This window comes from Syngnathus typhle, linkage group LG9 (genome assembly GCF_033458585.1).
Source record: "Syngnathus typhle isolate RoL2023-S1 ecotype Sweden linkage group LG9, RoL_Styp_1.0, whole genome shotgun sequence".
NCBI classification, from domain to species: domain Eukaryota; kingdom Metazoa; phylum Chordata; class Actinopteri; order Syngnathiformes; family Syngnathidae; genus Syngnathus; species Syngnathus typhle.
In genome coordinates this window covers 13,836,130-13,856,529 of record NC_083746.1, presented here as the reverse complement: position 1 = coordinate 13,856,529, position 20,400 = coordinate 13,836,130, and the positions used below count along the sequence as shown (strand labels likewise).

Below are 20,400 nucleotides of genomic sequence, written 5' to 3'. Positions count from 1 at the left end.
TCGCATCTCCAGTTCATCGCGAGAACGGATCAGTGAGGGAACAAATCCTGACTTTCTCGTTCGCGAACGAGTCAATGGGTGAACTGCCTTCCCGTGCATAAGCGGATCAGTGAGTGGACGTGTTGCGTCTCCTAGCGTGAACTATGCAAGCCAGAATGTAGATTTACGATTTACTTATAGTAGGTTTTAAAGAACGTCTATGCATATACTATATGCCTAAATACTGTTATCCAATATATCACATTAATTTCACATTAGATTGCTGGTTTGAGATGTACTTTTATCTTCAACATTATTATTATTGTTATTTTAATTTTAATAAACAATAAAAATAACAATAATAATAATGATGAAAACTTGTCTAGTGTTTTATTCCTTGTTTTTATATTCGCCAAATAAAACATAAATATCAGACATTTGGTGAACTGATTTATATGACAATATGTATGTGTTTTACGTTGAGTTGGTGTCCCCACAATTAACAAATGTCAGCATAACGGGGTTTTTTTCAACCTTTTATTCAAACACAAACACATTCGATATAATAACACCATCAACTATAAGCCAACAAATACAAAATCAAAACATCAATGTCGGCATAAAGTGTGTCGGCTGGCAATGGTTTAGCGGCAATGTTGTCTGTCACTCACTCGTGAATCTTCGCGAACGGATTCTAAAGAATCAAAAGAACGAGTTCACCTAAAAGAACTGGAATGCACATCACTAATCTGAATCAGTTCGCGTTTGATGTCTATGGCTTTGCCCTCAAGGTTGAAGAAGCGTGTCTCCGTGACGGCCATGTTGGAAGGGACAACATTGGCCCCAAAGGACGACCTTGTGCAAAACAGCATGCAGCAGCAGCAGCACAATGTGAAGGCATCCTTCTTTTGTGGTTTTCTTTTCATCGTGCCGTTCAGTAGAATGCAGTCCTGAATCCCGAATGAAAATAATAAATCCTTTGCCCCTCCTTACTCAGCGTCGAATGACTGCAAGTCAAAAGGGGCGTGTCATATTTACCAATGTTCATTTCTGTGGCGCTGCCTATCTTGAAGAAGCGACGAGTTCCAGGAAATACAAGACTGAAAGTAATAATAATATTGGCCTTTGCCTTCACACAATTACGTCACTAACTGGACTACAGCTACGAAATGCAAGACGATCTTAGTTATGGCATCAATTATTTTAAATGCTCTCATTGTAATTTTAACATCGGGTGGAACGACAGGTAACTGTTTATTCAATTGTCACATTGCATTGTATCATTTTCACCCAGCACCTCAGCCCAAGTTTTGATTGCGCTTAATGCGTTCGCGCGTTTTGAAAGCAGGACTATACAGTATAGCATAGAGAAATTGCTTTACGTATAGGTAAATGTGAATCGTGTTGTTTTAGGTTTGAGTGTATTGGATGGTAAAAGGCCCATTGTTGTCCATCAAGTATGAGAAATTATTCTCCACGGATTACATAAGAATTGCCTAGTTGCTGTACAATACATTTAGATACATATATGATACGTAAAAAAATATAGTCATGGAGTAAGTAGCCGATATAGTAGCAGGGTATAAGGGGCATTAACTAAATGTTTGAATTACCATTGGGGGTGAATGAAAAAAAAATGAATTGGAAAATTAGTTTTAACAGTAAAGATTTGATCGCATCTTGATCATTGCGGCCAATCTGTCGAGATTCAGATCGCTGCAATTGCACGTGCTTGTGCATGTGTGTGTGCGCGCGAGTGTTTGTGTGTGTGCGCGCACGTGTGTCTTGGTTTGTGCTTGCGTTTGTGTGCGCGCATGTGTGCTCAACATGAACAACTCTCCATGAACAATTGGGCAGTACAGTAATCCCTCATTCATCGCGGATAATTGGTTCCAAGACCACCCCCGATATGTCAAAATCCGCGAAGTAGTGTCACCTTTTTTTAACATACGTTGTTTGTGTATCAATAAATGTATAGCAAACCAGATACATAAGGGCATATGTTATTCTTAGAACATTAAATCATTGTTTCAAACATGTAAATACTATGTTAATAGTATAAATGACATACAGAAAATAATGTATAAATAATCTGAATATAAATATTGCACGTGTATGTGTGTGTAACATGTCAATGGAGCACTGCAATTGTATGGGCACTCCCTGCTTTCTGCTGGCGTGCGGGCAACTTTCGTGCCATAATTCCCCAATTTAAATTTTTTATTAAGAATTTTTGTTTGGGGGGGGGTTGTTGATGTACTGAAGCCACGATAGATAGATAGATAGATAGATAGATAGATAGATAGATAGATAGATAGATAGATAGATAGATAGATAGATAGATAGATAGATAGATAGATAGATCAGGGCTCGAAACTAACGATTGCCCGATTGCCCGGGGCAAGTAGCGATGGCAGACGGGCAAGTAGAATTTTTCCTCACTTGCCCGAACTTGCCCTGCCATAATACCATGTTTTCAAGCTGTAAAAAGACGATTTTGTGCATAATTTCTTGCAACTTCTGCCGCTTCTGGTCCGACATTTTGTTTTCTAGGGAGCGGTTAGTTTCTCGTGTAAGTCTGCAATACATTGATAACGGCAAAGCGCTTCGTAATTAAATGCATGATCCCTCACCCGTCCCTGGCTCTTCTGCGCCTGCGCACCAGCAGAGCTTGTTTCCGGTTGGCGGATACGAAGGCATATGAAGGCAAAACTTATAGTGTTGTCTTTTTTATTGCAAAAATGTGTCGGGCAAGTAAAAATCCACTCCGAATAAATTCGGGCAAGTAAAATTTTGTTTCGGGCAAGTAAAATTTTCTCCAACTTGCCCGAGGGCAACTTGGGCAAAAAATAAGCTTCGAGCCCTGTAGATAGATAGATAGATAGATAGATAGATAGATAGATAGATAGATAGATAGATAGATAGATAGATAGATAGATAGATAGATAGATCTATATTATTATATAGATATTGTTGTTTTTATCCTATTGTAAAGCACTTTGGGTTCCAGTTGGCTATTGTAAAGGGCTATGTAAATGAGATTTGATTGATTGATCGTTGATTGATTACGACACTGCTGCAAGTACTCATTTCCTATTTCCATATGTGACATTTTCCTTTTTTAAAGTTAAACCTATTAACCATCCATCATTAAATAATTCGAGCAGCAGCTGTCTCAAAATATGAAATTGCCTCTCTGAAGAGCAACAAACATTCTTCGGGTCTATATCGGTCCGAATATTCATTCAGGCAATGAAGCAGTTGGTGCTTCTCGTCATATGGTATGTCATATGAAACAAGCATCGACGTAGTGTTTCTATGGAAATCTACGCCATTGTTTCGAAGTATGTTGCAGACTCAGCGTCAAACTGCAATAGACTCTTTATGTCACAAAACCTGGCATTTCAACCTGGGTTTGAAGACATTCTATATCCACTGTATATCTATTATGCTAGTCATTAATTATTCAACTTGAGCATTGTTTGTGATGCACCATGATACTGACATTATAAAACGTGACATGTGTTTCTGACTGTTTAGTGGCTTCAGCTGTCCTCAGCCCACCCAGAAATGTCCGTCTAACTTCCATGAACATGAATTTGGTGCTGAGGTGGGATTCGCCTGAGGGGCTAACCGGTGACATTTCCTACACCACAGAATGCAAGTAAGTCAGTGTGATCTGAACATCAACACATTTCATTTAATAGGCCAACATTTTCCTTGAATATTTCGACCCATTGAAGGGTTCAAGGTCAAGTCAAATACAGGACAAAATGGTGTGTACACTCAACAAGTAACATGGTATGGTCTGAAGCAGTCAGGGCAAAATTGTAATAAAATGCTTCATGACTACTTACCGTATTTTCCGCACTATTAGGCGCACCTAAAAACTTACATTTTACTAAAAAAAACACAGTGCGCCTTATAATGCAGAGAGCGCCTTATATATGGATCAATTGATGAATTTGTTGATCCATACTGGTAGTACACAGTGCTCTGCCAAAATGTTTCAGTACGTTTTAGTACGACTAGTGAATTACAAGGTCGCATCGCTTCCCAACATTACGGCAACTGTAGTCAGGGAGCGTCACCGAATAGCGGTTGTACCCGCGAGGCTATTTCATTTCAAAATAGGCTGCTCCGTTAATGTTTCGAGTAAATTTACGGATTGATATTCAAGGGAAACATAGGTAAGCAGTACCAATGTGTTAGATCGAACTTTAGTCAGTTCCGATCATTTTATAGGAGATGGTTTGAGAAACGCGATTGTTTACACTTTGCTGAGGCTCATGGGAGATTGCGAGCTGAGGCTCATGGGTTTTTGCGGATGGCTAATGCTATAACGATAGCTGCTATACGCACCAGGCTATTTCATGTCAAAATAGGCTGCTCTGTTAATGTTTCAAGTAAATCTACGGATCGATATGGAAGGGAAACATAGGTAAGTCGTACCAATGCGTTAGATCGAACTTTAGTCAGTTCCGATCATTTTATAGGAGATGGTTTGAGAAACGCGATTGTTTACACTTTGCTGAGGCTCATGGGAGATTGCGAGCTGAGGCTCATGGGTTTTTGCGGATGGCTAATGCTATAACGATAGCTGATATACGCACCAGGCTATTTCATGTCAAAATAGGCTGCTCTGTTAATGTTTCAAGTAAATCTACGGATCGATATGGAAGGGAAACATAGGTAAGTCGTACCAATGCGTTAGATCGAACTTTAGTCAGTTCCAATCATTTTATAGGAGATGGTTTGAGAAACGCGATTGTTTACACTTTGCTGAGGCTCATGGGAGATTGCGAGCTGAGGCTCATGGGTTTTTGCGGATGGCTAATGCTATAACGATAGCTGCTATACGCACCAGGCTATTTCATGACAAAATAGGCTGCTCCGTTAATGTTTCGAGTAAATCTACGGATCGATATGGAAGGGAAACATAGGTAAGTAGTACCAATGCGTTAGATCAAACTTTAGTCAGTTCCGACCATTTTATAGGAGATCGTTTGAGAAACGCGATCGTTTACAGAGGGCTCGTTGGTTATTGGCTAATGGATGCATACCGCAACCCTAGTCAACCTCAGTTTGTTGCAGTATAGCTTCTATTTTATGCGCCTTATAATTCGGTGCGCCTTATATATGGACAAAATTTTAAAATGGGCCGTTCATTGAAGGTGCGCCTTATAATCCGGTGCGCCTAATAGTGCGAAAAATACGGTAATTGAGAATTTATTTTGTTAAAATTACAGCCGGCTCTTGTATTTACAGTAAAAAATCTGACAACGAGATTGTCATAATGATCATTTGGGTAAATTACCTTATTCTTGCAGCAAGTACCGTATTTTCTGGACTATAAGTCACTCCGGAGTCGCACCAGTCCTAAAATGCATAATAAAGGAGAAAAAACATATATAAGTCACTCCGGGGTACAAGTCGCATTTTTGGGAGAACTTTATTTCAAAAAAATCGAACACCAAAACAGACATGAACAGGCAATAACAGGCTAAACCAGACATGGGCAAACTACATTTGACCCACGGGGCCGTTTAATCCGGCCCGCCAAACCTGAATAAATTGTATTTTTTTGGGGGGGTCATTTTCCCTGCAATTACTATGTTTCCCCAGTAGATGGGGAAGCGCCCGCCCGCGCATTTACTCCCGGGAGCCGTGTCAGAAAGCTCGGTCCACACTCACAAGTGCGTGTGCTTACTCAGTAGTACGTAGTAATTTCATCTATCAGTGCCGAATTTTGAGTGTATACATCGGCTGTGACGTCAATATTCTCGTAATTCGCGCGCTAAATTTTCAGATACAGTTTTACGCTAATGCCACCCACAAACCTTCCCCTGGAATCCTTCCATTAAAATGAGTGGCCCGAAGAAAAGAAAGGTGGACACTGAGTGCCGAATGTTAAAAAAGAGTGGACAATTTGGCTCGACCTACGTGTGTGAGAAGACGTTCAGCCACATGAACGTCAACAAAGCCTGTCACAGATCTAGGTTAACGGACCGACACCTCGGGTCTATGCTAAGAATTACCACAACAAATTTTACTCCAGACTATGATGCACTAGCAAAAAAGGGAAACCAACAATACTATTGATTTCTTTATTACTTTATTTAGATGTATTCTTTCACTGATTCTTCAAGTCTTGAAGACAAGATGATGTATTTGGTCAGAATGTTTGCCGTTGGATGTGATTTCGCCTCATTAGATAAACATATTTCATAAATCTGACCTGCAGGCGCTGAAATGATGGAAAATGTTCTTCATCATCACAGTGTCGTAGTTGACGGCGCTTGCACTTCAAAATATTCCACAGGCCCATATAACGATATATAAATTAGGTATCAAATAACTATTACCGTTTTTTTCCGTGTATAGTGCGCCCCCATGTATACGTAATACTAAAAATGGCATGCTGATGCTGGAAAAAAGCCTGTACCCATGTATAATACGCACCCAATTTTTATGAATTTTTAAAAAAAATTGTATTTATTTTTTTTAAGTCCCAATGATCGTCACACACGCAGGGAGGCAATGGGTCCCATTTTTATACCGTTTTTTTCCGTGTATAGTGCGCAAAATTTAACTAATTTATTGTCCTAAAATCTGGGGTGCGCATTATAAATGGGTACAAAAAAACTTTTTTTTTTTTTTTTTTTTTAATTTTTTTTTTTTTTTAAGTCCCAATGATCGTCACACACGTAGGGAGGCAATGGGTCCCATTTTTATAGTCTTTGGTATGGTCTTAACTAGGCTGGATGTAATTTTTTTTGTTGGCGTTGATTTCTCCGACTGCCCGTAAACGCACCAACGCGCACGGGACAGCAAACGAGCAGGTGATCGAGCAAGCGTCTGATACGAGAGCATTGCGGTCGCATGGAGTGTGTTTGAAGTGAACAGCAGAGAAGAAAGGAACAAGGCAAAGTGTTGTGAAATAAAATGCACAGAACGGATGCGCAAGACACGTCAGCTATATAAAGAGCGAGAGTTGTTTTCTTCCTATTAGTTTCAATTCACAGTTTAATTAGCAGTTTCAATCAGCAAATAACAAAATGCGTATTACAAGTAATATTTTATTTCACAACACTTTGCCTTGTTCCTTTGGTCTCTGCTGTTCATCCTAAAACACAAAGGCGCTCTTTAAGCAATGCGACAGTGAGCGCCCAGCGCGCTGCGGTTGCGCGACCGCACCAAATTAAGCTCCCTGCGCAGTGCGCACTGAGGTCCACTTAAATTTTAGAAAGTACATCAGGACTTTAAAAATATCTTCTAAATTTCAGCGACGGCTCTGTCACACTAATGCGACCAGCGCGGTGCAGTTGGGCGGTCGGCGGCGCGCTACGGTTGAGCGTTCTCTCTCGCGCTCTCTCTCTCGCTCTCGCACACACGCACACGCGCACACACGCAAACCGGATATCATACGGAGGCCGCCATTACAGATGCGCAGAACGGATGCGCAAGACACGTCAGCTATATAAAGAGCGAGAGTTCAGTTCTCTACCTAAATCCGTATTACAGGTAATATTTTATTTTGCCTTGTTCCTTTCTTCTCTGCTGTTCACTTCAAACACGCTCCATGCGACCGCAATGCTCTCGTATCAGACAAGGCTTGCTCGAGCATCTGCTCGTTTGCTGTCCCGTGCGCGCACGGAGCGCGGTGGTGCGTTTAAGGGCAGTCGGAGAAATCAACGGCAACAAAAAAAATTACATCCAGCCTAGTTAAGACCATACCAAAGACTATAAAAATGGGGCCCATTGCCTCCTTGCGTGTGTGACGATCATTGGGACTTAAAAAAAAAAAAAAAAAAAAATCATAAAAATTGGCTTTTTTCCAGCATCAGCATGCCATTTTTAGGGGTGCGTACTATACATGGGGGCGCACTATACACAGAAAAAAACGGTAGTCTTTGGTATGGTCTTAACTAGGCTGGATGTAATTTTTTTTGTTGGCGTTGATTTCTCCGACTGCCCATAAACGCACCACCGCGCTCCGTGCGCGCATGTGAAAAAGGCGTGCGGACGTGAAAACGGCGGCTCTGTATGGGAGAGACGTTGAAGAGGAATAAAAACACCCTTGGAAACCAAAACTTGCCCCTCGTCGTGACTCGGAGCCGCAACAAATGTTTCGGATTTGTGTAGGGTACATTGTGACAGCAAACGAGCAGGTGATCGAGCAAGCGTCTGATACGAGAGCATTGCGGTCGCATGGAGCGTGTTTGAAGTGAATAGCAGAGAAGAAAGGAACAAGGCAAAGTGTTGTGAAATAAAATGCACAGAACGGATGCGCAAGACACGTCAGCTATATAAAGAGCGAGAGTAGTTTTCTTCCTATTAGTTTCAATTCACAGTTTAATTAGCAGTTTCAATCAGCAAATAACAAAATGCGTATTACAGGTAATATTTTATTTCACAACACTTTGCCTTGTTCCTTTGGTCTCTGCTGTTCATCCTAAAACACAAAGGCGCTCTTTAAGCAATGCGACAGTGAGCGCCCGGCGCGCTGCGGTTGCGCGACCGCACCAAATTAAGCTCCCTGCGCAGTGCGCACTGAGGTCCACTTAAATTTTAGAAAGTACATCAGGACTTTAAAAATATCTTCTAAATTTCAGCGACGGCTCTGTCACAATAATCGACCAGCGCGGTGCAGTTGGGCGGTCGGCGGCGCGCTACGGTTGAGCGTTCTCTCTCGCGCCTTCTCTCTCGCTCTCGCACACACGCAAACCGGATATCATATGGAGGCCGCCATTACAGATGCGCAGAACGGATGCGCAAGACAGCAATTATATAAAGAGCGAAAGTTCAGTTCTCTACCTAAATCCGTATTACAGGTAATATTTTATTTCACAACACTTTGCCTTGTTCCTTTCTTCTCTGCTGTTCACTTCAAACACGCTCCATGCGACCGCAATGCTCTCGTATCAGACGCTTGCTCGATCACCTGCTCGTTTGCTGTCTGTCACAATGTACCCTACACAAATCCGAAACATTTGTTGCGGCTCCGAGTCACGACGAGGGGGCAAGTATTGGTTTCCAAGGGTGTTTTTATTCCTCTTCAACGTCTCTCCCATACAGAGCCGCCTTTTTCACGTCCGCAGGCGTTTTTCACATGTGCGCACTGAGCGCGGTGGTGCCTTTACGGGCAGTCGGAGAAATCAACGCCAACAAAAAAAATTACATCCAGCCTAGTTAAGACCATACCAAAGACTATAAAAATGGGACCCATTGCCTCCCTGCGTGTGTGACGATCATTGGGACTTAAAAAAATAAAAAAATAAATAAAAATTAAAAAATTAAAAAAATTTTGTACCCATGTATAATGCGCACCCCAGATTTTAGGACAATAAATTAGTTAAATTTTGCGCACTATACACGGAAAAAAACGGTATATAAGCAATACTATTATCAAACCATCTGTACACTCTAAATCAGGGGTGGGCAAACGTTTTGACTCGCGGGCCGAACTGGGTTCTAAATTTGGACCGGAGGGCCGGACCAGGAGCAGATGGTATAGGCGTTGTGTGAAGTCATATAAGCAACCTGTAAAGGTCATTGCATAGAAGATCTTGGCCTTTAGTAGGTAGTAAAGCATGGATATTCCAAACAAGTTTTTTGAAAACAAATGCATTTATTAACAGCATTAAAAAAAATAATAATTCACTAAAAAACTGCTATCAGTGATTCTCATAAAATACGACACTGTTATTATGAATAACAATCTCCATCACTTCAGTGCCTGCAGGTCAGATTAATGAAAGATGTTTATCTTATGGGATCACATCAAACGGCAAACATTCTGACCAAATATATCATCTTGAAAAATCGGTGAAAGCATACATCCAAATAAAGTAATCAAAACAGCAACACGGTGAGGGGTATCTGAAAATCAGAGCAGAGTTTTAACTCGCAAACACCTGGTAACAGAGGTGAGGAAACGGGAAACACTTGCTTAAAGTAAGCCTTAAGAACTTTACAGGTTAAGATTAGTCGCAAATAGGTGGTGCATCAATGTCCTTGAGCATCCTGCATTGTTTGAAAATGAGAATGGTCGCTAGTTTCAATCCCTGCTATGTGTACAAATCATATTCAAAATGCATTTTTTTACAATAAACTTGAGAGCCTCCCGTTCATTTTCAGTGGGAACAGTGTTGTTGGTGTCCCTTTTTTGCTAGTGCGTCATAGTCTGGAGTAAAATTTGTTGTGGCAATTCTTAGGCGAGATCCGAGGTGTTGGTCCGTTTACCTTGATCTGTGACGGGTTGATGTTGATGTGGCTGAACGTCACGTCGCGTACGTCGAGCCAAATTGGCCACTCTTTTTTAAACACTCGGCACTCACTTCTTTTTTTCGGGCCACTCATTTTAATGGAAGGATTCCAGGGGAAGGTTTGTGGGTGGCTTTAGCGCAAAACTGCATCTGAAAGCTCAGCGCGCGAATTATAAGAACGCTGTCGTCAAAGCCCACGCTCTAAATTCGGGACTGATACGAATAGAGCGAGAGTGCGCCAAGTCCGTACTACTGAGTACGTACACGCACTTGTGAGTGTGCACCGAGCTTTCTGACACGGCTTCCGGTAGTAAATGCGCAGGCGAGCGCTTCGCCATCTACTGGGAAAACGCAGTCATTGTAGGCAAAATGACCAAAAAAAAAAAGTTTAATAATACAATTTGTTCAGGGTTGGCGGGCCGGATTAAACGGTCCCGTGGGCCGGATGTGGCCCGCGGGCCGTAGTTTGCCCACCCCTGCTCTAAATCATTAAATCCATCGATTAAATTTCTCGTCCTTCGTCAACAACGCGTGCGCCCTGACGTCAGCCTCGTCGTTATTTCACAGATCTACTATATAACTAACTATATTGTAGTGTTAACAAAGTTCAAGGAAAGACGTGGGTTTGGTAAACGGCTCTTTATTTACAAAACAAAACAAAACTGTGGCGGCGTGGACTTCCAGCCACGGCAGTGGAAGAGAGCTCCATAGAATAGGACCGGGCGTGCGTAAAAGCCATGACCGAGCCCCATCCACCGTCCCCGGACAGCCACCCGGCCGAGCGCCGGCCCTCGACTTCCATCCACGAAGGTGAAAGACAACTCGGTAGAGTAGGACCGGGCGTGCGTAAAAGCATTGTCCGAGCCCCATCCACCGTCCCTGTACAGCCACCCGGGCGAACGCCGGCCCCTGACTTCAATCCACGGAAGTGAAAGAAAGTTCCGGAGAGTAGGACAGGGCGCGGGTAAAAGCCATACTAGTTTTTCGAACCTTCTGTGTCACTCCAAATCCTTAAATCCTTCAAACTCTTCGTCCGGCGTGTCACTTAGAAACAAAGCCGCTAATGATGCCGGTAGTACGTGGGGCCCTTCGTCATCTTCGTCGTCAATCTTTGTTCTTTATGTAAACAACCGTCACGCCGCGTCGCGCTGCTGACGTCACGTGAAATTCAAATTACAGTAATCCCTTGCTACATCGCGGGGTGTTTATCGCGGTTTCACTTTTTTTTTTTGAACATTTTTTAAATTTAAAAAAAAAAAACACATATACTTTGCTCCTTATTATAAGTCGCCCCCCCCACCCAAACTATGAAAAAAAAACGCGACTTATAGTCCGACAATTACGGTATATATTAAATAACTACACTAAAACTAAAAAATGTATAAAACCATTCGTGTCACTCTAAATCATTAAATCCATCAAAATCTTCGTTCTCTGTGTCACTTAAAAAAACACACACTGCTTACTCCGGACTGTTAGGATACGGAGTTTAGTTATTGATCTGACTCCAAATTGCGATCGACAATTAACAAGAATTGTTATGTCCGAATCCACACACTGTCGCACCTAACAATTTTGCGAGTTTGTTCTGTCAAAGAGAAGACCAGTAGATCAATTAGGCCGAATTTACTAATTGTTTAAACCTGACAAAGAAAGCTAATACAGGTGCCTGGGTTCCGGGTCCCTAACACAAAAACTAGTGTGCCTTCGTGACCATCAAAGACAACACATTCTTCCGGGTTGCCCAGTTTTAAAGAAACACAATATGAATATTCAAGCATGCAAAATATTGTGTGGTGATTGGTCGATGGTTGATGCTCGTCTCCTCCTCGTTTGGGTTTTCCCCTGCTCAGCACAGGTGTCTGGACCACAAAGACGAGTTGTTATTCGCGTTCCCCATTGGCCTTGAGATGTCCTCCCTGTCTGGACATCCTGTTCCACAATACTTTGAAGAAAACCAATTAATGTAGTCTGCACATTCCTTTCCTCTTATTAAACCCCACACGAGTACACTACTACTGAAAATGATATTGATATGATTATATGTGTCTAACGCAGCCTTAATCAAATGTGTTTGCAAACTGCCGAAAGTATATTTCCCTTTATTCCCTTTCATGACCTCATTTATGAGGTCATCACCAGTTACTCTCGCAAGCAGCGACCAGCACACTGTCGGTCCTTTCTTCCCCCCGCGGCTCATGTTGAGTCACTAGGGTATATTGGCCATTCGGTGCCAACGGGCCGACAGTTTTCTCGATCAACCGGACAGTGAGTGACATAATACATGGAATACAACAACAACCACAGAAAATCATCACTGCAGTAAAGCCACAGCAACGAGCACAGACATGATGAGGCCTTTCCCGCTCCTTGGCTGGTGCTGCAAAAAATAAATAAAAATTAAGTCACACAGAAAAACAATGCAGAGCGTGCACTTGTCGCAAGCAAGCTCAAGCGTCAAACATTTTGTCACTGTCCACCAAGTCCGTCACCCTGTCGGGTGAGCTCAAAGTCGTCACACGTCAAATCGTCCAGAGTCTTGATGTTCGATACTAGTTCTGTCTTGTCTGACCATATTACTGAAATGGGCCTTCCCCATCGCACTGTTTTGTTGTCTATGGTGCCCCTGAGTAATCCTAAACCCATATTTCGTCCAAAATTAGTCCTGATATATCGTGCTTTTCAAATCTGTAGTATCTTTATATTTTTCAGGTGAGAGGAATGTTATCCTCTGCTGTGATCACATCACCCCAATTTTGAATCATGTCAACCATTCACAATACACAAACACCACACCACAAGCACAGACTTGACATTCATACCTCATTACAAACAAACTGTCATTCCACAACACACACATAAAAACAAAATGTTCTCCTCAATTAAAATTTCCCTTTTTATGTTAAATCCAAAATTATTATCTAATTGTCTGGTATCCTGTCCTCTTATCGCTTGCCAATATGGATAATGCTGGAACATGGTTTAACTCCCCATTTAGTTTGCTCACATCTCACACTTAAACTATTCGACACTTTGTGATGAGCTCTAACTTCTATATTTCTACCTTCCCATGTTCCTTCCACTGAACAGTTCCATTTTGCTTTCAGTTTAAATTCATCCCTCCAAATAATTACCTCTGGCAAAGAACCAACAATTTATAGAGCACTCCCTTTTACTGTTACCTTGTTCCTTCATTTATCTCCTCACAAGCATAACTGACCCTCCTAAAAAAATAATGATACCAAAAATAATGTTTAAAAACAATATACACAGCTTCCTCCTTCCACTTACGCTATCACCTTGAAGATTATCGTTCTCATTTTTGTTGATGCCAACTCTTAGAATTAAAAAGAAATGCTTACTCTTGATAATGGAGTCACGCTATATCACAAATTTTGAAAACCTTCCACGCTCCCCCTTTCTACCTATCAAAACCAATTAGGAATATTTTGTCACGAATGGATGGTGGAAATGGACCAGGGCGACCAAGTGCAGCGTGGACCAGGAACAAACTCAAAACACGAACTTGGTAGACTGACATAACTTAACTACCACACTAACAACAAGACTGACCTAACAAGACGTGAAACAGAAAGACATGATGACGTTACCGTGACAGCAGCGATTGCATGCAACAACCGACAAGCAATGATCTGACAGTGAACGAGGGGCAGACAGGACTTAAATACAAAACAGGAGGCAGGTGAACGCGGTTACATTGATTGAGGTGACACAGGAAGGGAGGGGCGACGCGAACAGAAACCATGGCAACCTAGCAAAACTGGGGACAAGACATAAGAAGCACACTGACATGATCCACGGACATGAGCACACAGACAGACTGACAAAACAATGACAACATGGACGTGACCGGGGACGAATCATGACAGAACCCCCCCCACAAGCGACGATTCCCGACGTCCCAAAAACCCAACCCACCACGGCGCCACGCCATGGTTAACTCACCAGTTCCGACGACCCCACTGGTTTTCGAAACGGCCTGAACGGCACACGGCAGCGACTGGGGAAACAACCGCATGCAGCGGCAACTTGGGGAACAGACCTGCACTCAGCGGAGGTCAGGGGCCCAGGGTCACAATCGCGGCACACACTGGGGGCCTGACGCGCAATCGGCAGCAACTTGGGGAACCGAACCGCACTCGGGTGGCAACTCACACAACCCTGAACCGCACTCTGGCGGCAACTCACACAACCCTGAACCGCACTCTGGCGGCAACTCACACAACCATGAACCGCACTCTGGCGGCAATTCACACAAACATGAACCGCACTCTGGCGGGACTCACACAAACATGAACCGCACTCTGGCGGCACTCACACAAACTCGGGGGACATGAACCGCCCTCGGCGGAAACTCGGGGAACGGAACCGTGCTCGGCGGAAACTTGAAAAGTCCAAGCCACAATCGGCGGCAGTTTGAAGTCCGGACCGCAATCAGCGGCAATTGGAAGGTGGAGCTGTGCGTAGCGGCAAGAGCCACCACGTGCTGCAGCAGTGGGGGTGGGACCATGGACAATCGCGCACCCGGCGCAGCTGGCTCGAATCTGACGACGCCCGCAGGTCCTGCAACGCTGAGATGGAGCCCGATGGCGACCGCGAGTCTGATGACGCCGGGAGGCACTCGGATGGCGGCCGCGGGTCCGGCGTTGCGGCAAGGAAGTCCGATGATTCTCGCAGCTGATGGCGCCGGGAGGCACTCCGATGGCGGCCGCGAGTCCGGAGTCGCTGGAGCGAAGTCCGATGGCGCTGGAACCTTCTCGGACGATGGACGTGGATCGGGTGTCTCCGTGGAAGCTGATGGTGGAGGGAGGTCCAAGCGCTGGTCGCTGTAGTGGTCGGATCATTCTGTCACGAATGGATGGTGGAAATGGACCAGGGCGACCAAGTGCAGCTTGGACCAGGGTTTATTGGAACAAACTCAAAACACGAACTTGGTAGACTGACATAACTTAACTACCACACTAACAACAGGACTGACCTAACAAGACGTGGAACAGAAAGACAAGGTCACGTGACCGTGACAGCAGCAATTGCATGCAACAACCGACAAGCAATGATCCGACAGTGAACGAGGGGCAGACAGGACTTAAATACAAAACACAAAACACGAGGCAGGTGAACGCGGTTACATTGATTGAGGTGACACAGGAAGGGAGGGGCGACGCGAACAGAAACCATGGCAACCTAGCAAAACTGGGGACAAGACATGAGAGAAGCACACTGACATGATCCACGGACATGAGCACACAGACAAACGGACAAAACAATGACAACATAGACGTGACCGAGGACGAATCATGACATATTTTTGCTGTTATGATCATCATTGTGGCCCTCATACTTATTGTTCCTGTACTTTAAATTGTCAATTTTTGTACATTTGAAGCCCTTTGAGACTTGCTTGTGGGCTATATAAATAAACTTGACTTGCCTTAACTTCATTATTATTCAACTTCTTCCGCATTCTTCTGCCTCTTTTTATTTATTTATTCATTTTTTTAGCTTAACTACTTCTACAAATTCATTTGATTCACTTTCTAGATTAACATTTCACATTTTCACTTTTAACATTGCGGTAAAATTTTGCAAAATTTCCTTTTTCCCTTCTAATTTCCAATTTATTTATTTATTTTTTCTTTCACTGAACCAACCCATTTCAATTTTTTAACTGTTCATCTCATGCCTACCTATTCCTAAACTTCCCACTTGTGAAAAATTTCAAATTTTCAACTTTAAAATTCACGCCCAATTTTACAAAATTCTTTCTATATTTTCATCCATTTTTTGACCAACTCAACACGTTCCAAATTTAAACATAATCTTGTAGCATTCCCCAATTTTTATTCAGCCTCTTCGCCTTCACACACAATTTCTCTAGAAATTACAAATTCTAGTTATTATTGTTAATCCTCCGAGACCGTCGTAAGGACAAGCCGCACCAGTAATGGATGGATGGATGGATGGATGGATGGATGGATGGATGGATGGATGGATGGACGGACGGACGGACGGACGGATGGATTGTTAACCCTAACCCTAAGTGCCTATTAGAGATGCACCGATCCGATATCTGGATCGGATATCGGCCCCGATATCAACAAAATTAATGGATCGGGTATCGGAAAATGCAGCCGATCTGTGAGCCGATCCTTTCCTTAATCTTTTGGGACGCGGGCTACGTCATACGTCAGCAGCATGTGTGCCGCGGGACGCGGGCTACGTCATACGTCAGCAGCACGTGTGCCGCAATGCACGAGAGTTTTCTAAACAAACGCAAACATGGAGCGAATGAAAGAGTCAGCTGTGTGGAGGTATTTCAAACTTAACACGCCAACTAGCTCGACGGCAGTTTGTAATATCTGCAAAGCTAATGTTGCCAGGGGTGGTGGTAGTACTGCCAGTTATAGTACTACCTAAAGTCTGGGGTGCGCATTATACATGGGTACAAAAATTTTTAATTTTTTTTTAGAAAACAAAACCAACAACAGGACTGACCGACAAAGTCGTGGAACAAAAAGACAGGGTGACATTACCAAAGACAGGAACAGAAAGCAAACAGACATCATGACAGTAACACATGCAATGATCCGACGGTGAGCGAGGGGCAGACAGGACTTAAATACAAAACACGTTACATCGATTGAGGTGACACAGGAAGAGAGGGGCGACGCGAACAGAAACTATGGCAACCTAGACACATAGCAAAACTGGGGACGAGACGTGACAAATGTCCCTTGAAATGAAACTTGAAATCACCAAGTTTTGGTTTCCAAGGGTGTTTTTATTCCTCTTCAACGTCTCTCCCATACAGAGCCGCCTTTTTCACGTCCGCACGCCTCTTTCCCGTGCGCGCACGGAGCGCGGTGGTGCGTTTATGGGCAGTCGGAGAAATCAACGCCAACAAAAACAATTACATCCAGCCTAGTTAAGACCATACCAAAGACTATAAAAATGGGACCCATTGCCTCCCTGCGTGTGTGACGATCATTGGGACTTAAAAAAAAAAAAAAAATTCATAAAAAAAAATTCATAAAAATTGGGTGCGTATTATACATGGGTACAGGCTTTTTTCCAGCATCAGCATGCCATTTTTAGGGTGCGTATTATACATGGGGGCGCACTATACACGGAAAAAAACGGTATGCATCTCCAGAAACACCACGCAACGGAGCACCAGGAGTTCCAGCAGTTGAGCAAATCAAAGGGAGCGGGAGGTGGACCTACAAAGCAGTTAACGTTAGTAGATGCACTGCAAAGACGGGAGAAATTCCCAGTCAATAGCGCAAAAGCAACGAGAATTACAGAGAAAGTGCTGGAATTCATGGTTTTGGATGGACAACCGATGAGTGTTGTTGAAAACGAGGGCTTCCGACGTTTACTTGAGCACCTGGAGCCACGGTACAATTTGCCATCGCGCAAGTATTTTTCTGAGACCGCACTGTCAGAAATGTATAAAAAAGTGTGCGAACACTTGTCACAACAATTAAGAGATGTAGATGCCATGAGCTTCACAACTGATATCTGGAGCTCGGAGGTGTGCCCCATGTCTATGTTGAGTTTAACTGTGCACTCGTTAGACAGGAATCACACCCCTCGCAGTGCCGTGCTGCAAGCTAAAAACTTCCCCGGAGCACACAACGGTGACACAATTTCGACTGCCATTAAGGCAATGCTTGATAAGTGGAATATTCCGCTCAACAAAGCGCATGTCATTCTCAGGGACAATGCCAGCAATATGAAAAAGGCCATGGAAAAGATGGGAGTGTGCAGCTTGGGCTGTTTTGCTCACACACTACAGCTCGTTGTTAACGAGGGGCTACTGTCTCAGCGAAGTGTGAGCGATGCGATTGCAAACGGCCGACAGATTGTGAAACATTTCAAACATTCTCCACTTGCTTATTCACGGCTATATGACGTCCAACTCCAGATGCAAATGCAACCTAAACGCTTACAACAAGACGTCAGAACAAGATGGAACAGCATCTACTTACTTCATGATACAGAGTCTGCTGGAACAGAAGCGCGCAGTAGGTACCTATGTTGTGGATTATGATCTGCCCACAACACTGACTGCTAACCAGTGGGCCTTGCTGGAGAAAACTAGCACTGTTTTGGAACCATTTGAAGAGCTGACCAGGAAAATAAGCTCATCCACCGCCTCCACTGCTGATGTCATTCCAGCCATCACTGTCCTCAAGCGCATCCTGACCAAGGAAGACGAGGCAGATTCTGGCATTAAAACGATGAAAAAGACCCTGCTCCAAGCTGTCAAACAACGTTTTGACTCAGTAGAAGATGAGCCTCTGTACGCCCTGGCCACTTTGTTGGACCCAATATATAAGGACAGGTAAGATATTTTAAGCTGACATACTCAACAGGCCGTGAGCTATTAGCTGTGATATAATCACAACATATCACGGTCTGAAGTGAGCTATTTCTTTTATATAACAGATACCAAGTATGGCAATATGAAAGTTATAGACACAATCCAATAAAAACGGTTTTATTTAATAACAATTAGCCTACATTACAAGTCATTTACAAGAAAGTAGTTTCCGGCTGCCTGCGGTTGCTATGCAACGTTAGTAAACTGCTAAACTAGCTTTCAAGCTAGTCAGCGATCTAACCAGAGTTTATTTATTCACATGAGCTAATTTGAACGTTCCCATTAACTGTACACTCATAGAAAAACTGTCCGTCACTGGGGTCACGTTGCAAAGTGTTTAACATGTGAATGTGAAGATGCTTTGACATGCATTTGAGTATAACGTTAAAAAAATGCTTTCTTATACACTAATTATGTTATTACAGTATTTGTATATTATTTCGATCTGTCTCAAGTTTCACTGTCAGATCACATATGTTAACAGTGGGGTTTATAATTTGATCCATATTTTCATATTTAGCCTAAGCTGTTCTATGTCTGTTTCAGATACTTTACAAGTGAGACCTCTACCAAGCATGCAAAAGATGCACTGTTGAAGGAGCTTGAAGACAGGGGCTTGACCAGCACAGCAGGAGCAGCGGAGGCTTCACAGCGACCAGAGAAGGTCCCTCGGATGGAGACTGCAGCAGAAGCAGTAGCAGCTCCAAGCAAGAGCAGTTTCATGGAAGCATTTGAGCAAATTCTGGAGGAGAGTGAGGATGCAGGTGCAGCAAGCAGCTCAAGCCCTGCAGTTCAACTGAATGAATATTTAGCTGAGAAAACCATCACTGCATCAGACAGCCCATACAATTACTGGGAAGCCAACAAACATCGGCTACCTGATCTTGCTGCTACTGCCAAAAAGTATCTCTGTGCCCCCTGCACCAGTGTGGAAAGTGAGCGATTGTTCAGCACAGTTTCCAACACTGTGAATGACAAGCGAAACAGACTGACTGCAGACAGAGCAGAAATGCTTGTCTTCTTGACAAAGAATTTGTCATTGCTGCTTAAGTGAGCATTAATGAGGGGGTGAGACTGCACAAGTTTCAGAGCACCAGGTCATGAATGGTGCGATTGCACTATGTAGAGACATGTTTACGTTGCTTGATTATTGTATTTGACCAAGTCACTTGTTTATTCTCTTGTCCCGATGCTATATTTTATTTTTAATTCCACTCTGCACTTTCAGTATTTAGAGATAATTATGAATGGGTTTTTTTTGTGTTCGACTTAGCAAAGCTTGTTTTCAGGGAGCACTTCTCATTGCTGCTTAAATGAGCATTTAGAGCATCAACAGGTCATGAGTGATGTGGAACGGCACCTAATGTTTACATGTTTACTATTTATTTTAATATTTGGTTACTGTGTGCTTGATCACCCTTTCTATATTTGCCCAGTGCAGTTTCAGCTGCAACATTTGTATTTTTTTTAAGAAGTTTATATCCTAATTTCCTTGAATTTAAATGCTGATACACTTTATTGCTGCTGTTGCACAATTTTTGTTACAAATAAATAGTTCATTGCATTAATCTGCTTTATCTTGTTACATTTTGTCTTAGGAAAGAACTGTGTAGTCATGCCTGATGCCATTGCCTTTAGTCTTTTCTGTTCCACATGTAAAGGTATGTAGCTTGTTGAGTCAACCATAATATCGGATCGGTATCGGGTATCGACCGATACGCAAAGCCACGGTATCGGTATCGAAAC

General features: G+C 43.1%; 1 protein-coding gene across 24 annotated transcripts in view; it reads left to right on the top strand.

Moving 5' to 3' along the window:
• Positions 1-953: 953 nt before the first annotated feature.
• LOC133160073 (interferon alpha/beta receptor 1b-like) overlaps positions 954-20,400 on the top strand; it is a 192,435-nt gene continuing 172,988 nt past the window's right edge. For 6 of the 24 annotated variants that reach the window (XR_009715804.1, XR_009715803.1, XR_009715802.1 and 3 more), the window contains exons 1-2: positions 958-1,085; positions 3,520-3,643. Coding sequence is in view for 12 of the 24 variants with exons in the window: in XM_061287640.1 (XP_061143624.1) it covers positions 983-1,085; positions 3,520-3,643 (227 nt within the window). In the remaining 12 variants the exon portion in view is untranslated. Of the gene's footprint in view, positions 1,226-3,519; positions 3,644-20,400 lie in introns of all 24 variants that reach the window. The other 18 variants (XR_009715797.1, XR_009715801.1, XR_009715800.1 and 15 more) reach the window with 6 other exon arrangements.